Here is a 6,649-nt window from a genome sequence, read left to right on the forward strand (position 1 = left end):
CAAGGGGTTCAACATTAGCCCGGAAGTGCGAAAAACGGGCGCCGGAGGGCGTCGGAGGATGTATAACTGGTTGCTGCAACAATTGCTGGCCTCCCACCCTTCAGTGACCTCCCCGGTGATAAAACAGAGGTACTTGCCAAAAATGAACGAAAACCGTTGCAAAACGAATGCTCGGGGACCAAAACGCGCAGTTCGGGGTCCCGAAAATGGGCTGTTAAGCACCGAAAGTGGCGTTCGGCCACGAAGTGGGCTTCTCAGCCCCCAGTGTCCCTCAAAAGGGAGCAAATAAGATGTATGCCAAAAATCAGAGCAAATGGAGATGGTTAAGCGGTCCCGAACCGGGGTACATGGCCAACGATCCCGAAAAACCGAAAACCGAACTCCGAAATGGGCAAAATGGCCTGCGGCCACAAAATGTAGCCCACGGCCACTGAGAGATGGTCTACGGGACCTCTCCTTCCCCTCAGGAAAAGAAACAGAGAAAACCGAGTTTGGTTCGCAAACCGAGGCAAGGCACAGAAGAGGGTTCGGAAGTCCGGAGGCAGGGCTCACGGCCGCGACTCTAAAACTTCTGAACGAGCACATTATGCAACATCACCAAGCGCTCAATCGGTGACGTCTGAGTCTTAAGGTCGGTCAAAAATGGGGTGTCTACAGTTGCCCCTCTTTGACAGAACTCGGAAGTCACAAGTGACGGGAGTGAATGTCAAAGCCCAGAGACGACCCATTTTTGACAAGGCCGAAGACTTAGACAAACATACAAGATAAACAGAGATGTGCCCGCAGGCATGCCCGCAGGCAGGGGCAAAGTGCAAATGATATGCAAGAAGCCGAAGGTAACCCAATGATCATGCAAATGCAGCAAGCTGTAATGAAGCAAGTATTCGCAAATAGATGCAACAGTTTTAAGCAAGAATGCAAAGAAACAACGACATTTCATGCAGTTTAAGAATGCGGAGGATTATTCAATCTCCGCCACATCTCACACGGAGAAGATACAATACCTGCTCGATTCGTCTGGTCACACCAGCCTCAATTGAACCGTACATACAATATCGTGCCTACAAAAGAGAGAAATTGCAACAAGTACAATATGCTACCAACATATATTTAATGTGATTCCAAAGGTTCGACACACGCAGTGCCGGCAAGTGTATGCATCGCAATGCAAGAGTGGAACATGCGTGACAACGTATGCTCAAACATGGAGGTATGCCAATATCAAGAAATGTGCATGTTAATGCAGGTATGCTCATGAGAATGCAAGATAATGTGACACGAGCATGAATCAGGGTGTCCTTTTGTCATGAAACAACGAGTACGGAAACGCGTGTTTCGGCGAAGGTAACTCAATCGCGGCCTCCGATCCACTTCCCTGAAAGGTTACAACTCATTCAAAAGGGATACACTTTGATTTCGATGAGTGATGATGAGACATATGTCAGAACTTGAAGCCGAAGTCCCGGCGGAGCTATTTCGCGACCGGAAGTGTACTTTTCTTGAACTTTTTCAGGTCCCGGGAACTCCGATCTTCCTCAAAATTTGCAGAGAGCTAGGTGGGCATGTGAGGGACATGGCCGGCCGTTCATCTTCCCAAGGGGAGGTGGCCAACCGGTTTCCAATAAAGCTAATGGCTGGCCGGCCAGTTATCCAAAAAGTAGATAGCTGGCCGGCTAGCAATAGGGGCCGGCCGGCCATGTGCTTTATCCGGGGGTATTTTGGTCTTTTTCTCCCCCTTTTGCATGCTTCTTCAACCAAGACTTGAGGCCTATAAAAGGCAGCCGAGGCCCCCTTCCTTTCTTGCCTTCTACAACACTTTCCTCTCCAGATCTGAGTTTCACGCGCATTTTCCAACGCCCCGTGCAAATTGTTTTCGCAAAAACACTCAGTTTCAAGCACTTTGGAGCGATTAAATTCCGGCTTCGGAGCTTCTTTTTGCATTTTCGCCACTTGAGGTAAGTTTGTCTCAATATTTGGAAGATTTTCTCAGGAGTTGACTTTTGTTGACTTTTTATTTCCCGAGAGTTGACTTTTGTTGACTTTTTCCAATTCTGGCTCATTTTCGCTCATTTTTGCTCCCTTTTGCAGATTCTTTGAAAATGGCGGGCAATTCTCCCCACGGCGGAGGTTTTCCAGGTGCCAGAGATGATTTCGATCCCATGACCCTACCCCCGAGGTCCCGACCTTTTATTCCCGGGAGGTATCGTCCGCCAGCACATGTCCTCCCTCGTGCTGTCTTCCGTCACTTTACTAGCTTTGACGAGCGAGCACCCGTGGATCTGCTTCTCCGAGAGCCGGAGCATCACCTCTCTCACGAGGCCCGAGAGGTATTTACTTCATTTTCTGTATTTTTCTTGCATTTCGCACCTTTGCCATGCTTGAACACGCAGTTTAGCTTATGACATAGTACTTTGCTTGCATCTTGAACATGTAATTTCAACATTCGAATTTCTGAACACTCGGCTCATTAATTAATTGCGAACACACAGCCCACATTAGAACACACGGCTCAAACGCTGATTTGTCGAACACACAGCCCGAATTCGAAAGTGAACACACAGCCCACACTTTAAATTTTCTGAACACGCAGCCCAGATTAGATAGTGAACACGCAGCCCACACTAGTTGAAATTTGAACACGCAGCCCAAACTTTAAATTTTCTGAACACGCAGCCCAGATAGATAGATAGTGAACACGCAGCCCACAATTTAATTGAAAGTTGAACACGCAGCCCAAACTTCAAATTTTCTGAACACGCAGCCCAGATTAGATAGTGAACACGCAGCCCGCAATTTAACTGAAAGTTGAACACGCAGCCCAAACTTCAAATTTTCTGAACACGCAGCCCAGATAGATAGTGAACACGCAGCCCACAATTTAACTGAAAGTTGAACACGCAGCCCAAACTTCAAATTTTCTGAACACGCAGCCCAGATTAGATAGTGAACACGCAGCCCACAATTTAACTGAAAGTTGAACACGCAGCCCAAACTTCAAATTTTCTGAACACGCAGCCCAGATAGATAGTGAACACGCAGCCCACAGTTTAACTGAAAGTTGAACACGCAGCCCAAACTTCAAATTTTCTGAACACGCAGCCCAGATAGATAGTGAACACGCAGCCCACAATTTAACTGAAAGTTGAACACGCAGCCCAAACTTCAAATTTTCTGAACACGCAGCCCAGATAGATTTGCATGTAGCTTATTTCACTTTATCGGCATACAGCCCATTTCATCTCATTGGCACACAGCCCATTCATTTCATTGGCACACAGCCCATTTCATTTCATTGGCGTACAGCCCATTCATTTCATTATTGACAAATGTATTCAATCTGAATGCAGGTTGGCTCCCGCAGTGTGCGGGGGTATGGTTCCACCATCGCGCGGGACTGGTACGCCGAGCTCCCGGAGGCCGTCCGAGATTTGGTAGATTTGGCAGGATTCGGGCCTTTCTGCGTCGGGTTGTCACGTTGTCCTGCCAGGAGGACACTGATGGCAGCCTTGGTAGAGAGATGGTGGGACACCACCAACTCCTTTCATTTCTCTACTACCGGGGACATGACCATGACCCCTTTTGACTTCGCTGTATTGACCAGCCTTGACGTTGGAGGTTGGTCCATCCCCTACGATGAGGATATGGGCGAGTGGGAGGTCGCCTGGATGTATTTATTGGGGGCTCGCCCACCTGTTGACAGGGTCTCTGGGAGAGTCCGATACACTTGGTTCTCCTCCCATTTCCGGCGGGCGGAGATGGTGCCTGAGACTCCCGAGGAGACGGAGCAGTATGCCCGTGGTTTCCTTATGTTCCTCTTCGGGACTACCCTGTTTGCCGACAGAGGGAACACAGTTGGGCTATACCTGCTGAGCGCTCTGGTTGACCTATCACAGGTCCATCGTTATGACTGGGGTGGCGCCGGCCTGGCTACCCTTTACTTTTATATGAGCGCGACCTCCCGCGGGCGGGGCGATTTACTTGGCGGCTACTGGAGAGCCTGGGAGGTACTTCTCTGTCCTCTTGATTTACATTTCTGCTTTTCATTACTTGTACATTGCACACACAGCGCACTTTTACAGTCTGTATTTTGCTCTCAGCATTTCGTACTTACATTCTGCATTGCTTTTCTCAGCTATGGGTCTATGTATATTTCCCATCATTAGCCCCAGAGTTAGAGGTGGCGGGGATTCTCATGACCCCATACTCATTGGTGTTCGAGGGCCCGCACCGGCCGAGACCTCGAGAGACCCTCCTTAACCTGCGACAGTACTTTGACACTGTGCGACATTCAGAGGTACCTCAGAACTTTCAGTTCCTTTCATTTTCATCTTTGATTTGCCCTGTATATTCTCAATTTCTGATTGGTTTATGCATTTATCATCCGCAGATCACATGGCAGCCCTGGGTGTCCCTGGGTGATGGTCTCCGACTTCAGTATACTGGAGCGTCAGACATCTCCCAGTATAGGGTCCTGCTTGAAGGGCCGGTTAGCAGGGCATGGTTCCTGGGGGAACGCTTTCTGCGCCAGGTATGGGGGTATCTTTCTCAGGATCCTCCCGCAGTACCTCCAGCCAGTATGCGGACTGCTGACAGGCTCTCTTACTCGGAGGTAGTCAGCGCCATGCTGGGCAGTGATGCTTTACTATATGTTGAGGAGGGGGACTACGCCACTTACCGTCACATATACTTGATGCCTCCATTGACGGGAGCTCATATCCCGATGATGAGGCCTGCCGGTATGTCATCCTCGGGCCAGGCTCGGGCTCGGGCTGCAGACACCCCTTCTACCAGCAGGGCTGGTACATCTAGAGGTGGGAGTAAACCGGTTCCTCCGACTCCGTCGACTCATCCTCATCCCGGATGGCCAGATATGCCGACTGAGTTGATGGCGTGGCAGTATGCGGCTATCTCTCCGACTCCGATCCCGCTAGAGCCTCCGATGCCTAGTGATCGATACGCCATTGATCCGGACTCACCGCCGGTATGCTCCACTTTTTTTCATTCATCATTCAGATGTTTAGACACTCTTCTGTTCACTGATGACTATGAGCTCATTTTTGCAGCCATCGCGAGGGTACATGGAGGAGGTGGTTGGACTGGTGGCCACACTCGAAGGCATGGTCCTGCGTAGGGAGGCACAGTTGTCTGTCGCGGGCATTCAGGTACCCTTCAGTTTTCTGGCATTTATCATACTTCTGATGACATGCTGATTTCTACTGCATCGATAGACTATTTGTGTAGAGCACATCTGACACACACCCCACTTGTACACTGTATTTACATGCACCCACTTTATGTAGCCTTTGCTTGTATCTGCATCTGATGTATATATTTGGACTGATGTATTTGAATTGAACTCTTTGTTTTCAGATGCCTTCATGGTCCGGTCAGCCGCAGACCAGGCCACCTGGGCCTCCTTGGGGAGCTGGGCCATCTGGGCCTTTTCAGGGGGCGGGGCCATCTCAGCCTTCCCGAGGATCCGGGCCATCTAGGCCTTTTCGAGGAGCTCGAGGAGGGCCTGTCCGCAGACACAGGGCTCACATTGTGGAGGTGGAGCCTGATGAGGAGGAGGAGGATGCTAAGGAGGAGGAGGAGGCTACCGATCGTCAGTCAGAGACATCTGCTGAGGAGGGGGGCTCCGGTTTTGGCTCGGGGAATAGAGGCGAGGCTGAGGGGGATCCTGAGGATGACAGCTCCGACTCAGATGATGATGATGGTGCGGAGATTGTCCCGCAGAAGAGGATGAGGAGTGCTTCTCGTTCCCGCTCCCGAGGACTTTGATGCTGCTATTTCCTACTTTATTTTTCTTTTTGCTAGTAGTTTGTAGCACTTTGCACATTGTTAGGCAGTTTTATTTTTTGTAAAACTTGTACCTTTGTTCGTTGTAAAGCATGACGAAATGAAATAGCTTTTGAAAAGGTGTTTGTATTTTAAACTTTTAGCATCGTATCGCATCAATTTATTTTGCACAAAAATGAAATTGAATGGAAATGCGCGTTGTGTAATCACCAAGTCAGGTAGTGAACCGACGCAACAAACTAAGCAACACAACTTACTAAGATATAACAGAACCTTAGGAAGTTTACATCTCGATAAGCAAAATGCAACAACGCAAATAAACAAGATTTTAACAAAAATTGCTTAAATAGAGAGCAACGACTCAAAAACACAAAACACGTCCGCTCGACAAACAACTCGATAAGCAAAACAACAACTCGATAAACAAAACTCAACAACAACAAAGTGTACTTCTGACGATCTGGGCATCGGAACACATCCGAAACGGAGGGAGATGAAGGCCTTTGACTCTCCCGTTGCATGGAAATGCTTGGAACTTTCCCTCGAAGGGTAAAACAGGGCCAAGGGGATACATTGGAGCATTGCTGGCCATCCTTGGGAGCCGGCCGGCCATTTTTGTGGAGAAAGACAGCTGGCCGGCCATTTCTGCAAAAAGTAAATGGCTGGCCAGCCAGAAAAGGTGGCCGGCCGGCCACTCAATCCTGCAGCCACCAGATTTTTGACACGTGTCCCCGTGAATAGTGTCTTTCCTTCTATAAAAGCCTCAACTTCGGGAACATTCATTTCATCTTAGTTTTAGACAAAGATGGAGGCGTTTCTCGCAGAAAATATCACATCTTGGATCTCTTCT

The 6,649-nt window shown here is 49.0% G+C and overlaps 1 protein-coding gene across 1 annotated transcript; it reads left to right on the forward strand.

The window, feature by feature from the left end:
• Positions 1–5,065: 5,065 nt before the first annotated feature.
• LOC145805893 (uncharacterized) lies at positions 5,066–5,859 on the forward strand. Its single transcript, XM_082901272.1, has 2 exons — positions 5,066–5,162; positions 5,371–5,859. The coding sequence occupies exons 1-2, from the start codon at positions 5,079–5,081 to the stop codon at positions 5,779–5,781; spliced, it is 495 nt and encodes a 164-aa protein (XP_082757398.1). The 5' UTR covers positions 5,066–5,078; the 3' UTR covers positions 5,782–5,859.
• The last annotated feature ends 790 nt before the right edge of the window (positions 5,860–6,649 follow it).

This window comes from Camellia sinensis, chromosome 13 (assembly GCF_055761805.1).
Source record: "Camellia sinensis isolate YWXY chromosome 13, ASM5576180v1, whole genome shotgun sequence".
In the NCBI taxonomy this organism is placed as follows: domain Eukaryota; kingdom Viridiplantae; phylum Streptophyta; class Magnoliopsida; order Ericales; family Theaceae; genus Camellia; species Camellia sinensis.

Excerpts from the sequence above, each read along its gene's own strand:
- LOC145805893 (XM_082901272.1), top strand. The coding sequence starts at position 5,079 with ATGGAGGAGGTGGTTGGACTGGTGGCCACACTCGAAGGCATGGTCCTG. Across the intron at positions 5,163-5,370 it reads TGTCTGTCGCGGGCATTCAG|ATGCCTTCATGGTCCGGTCA; the intron begins GTACCCTTCAGT and ends CTTTGTTTTCAG.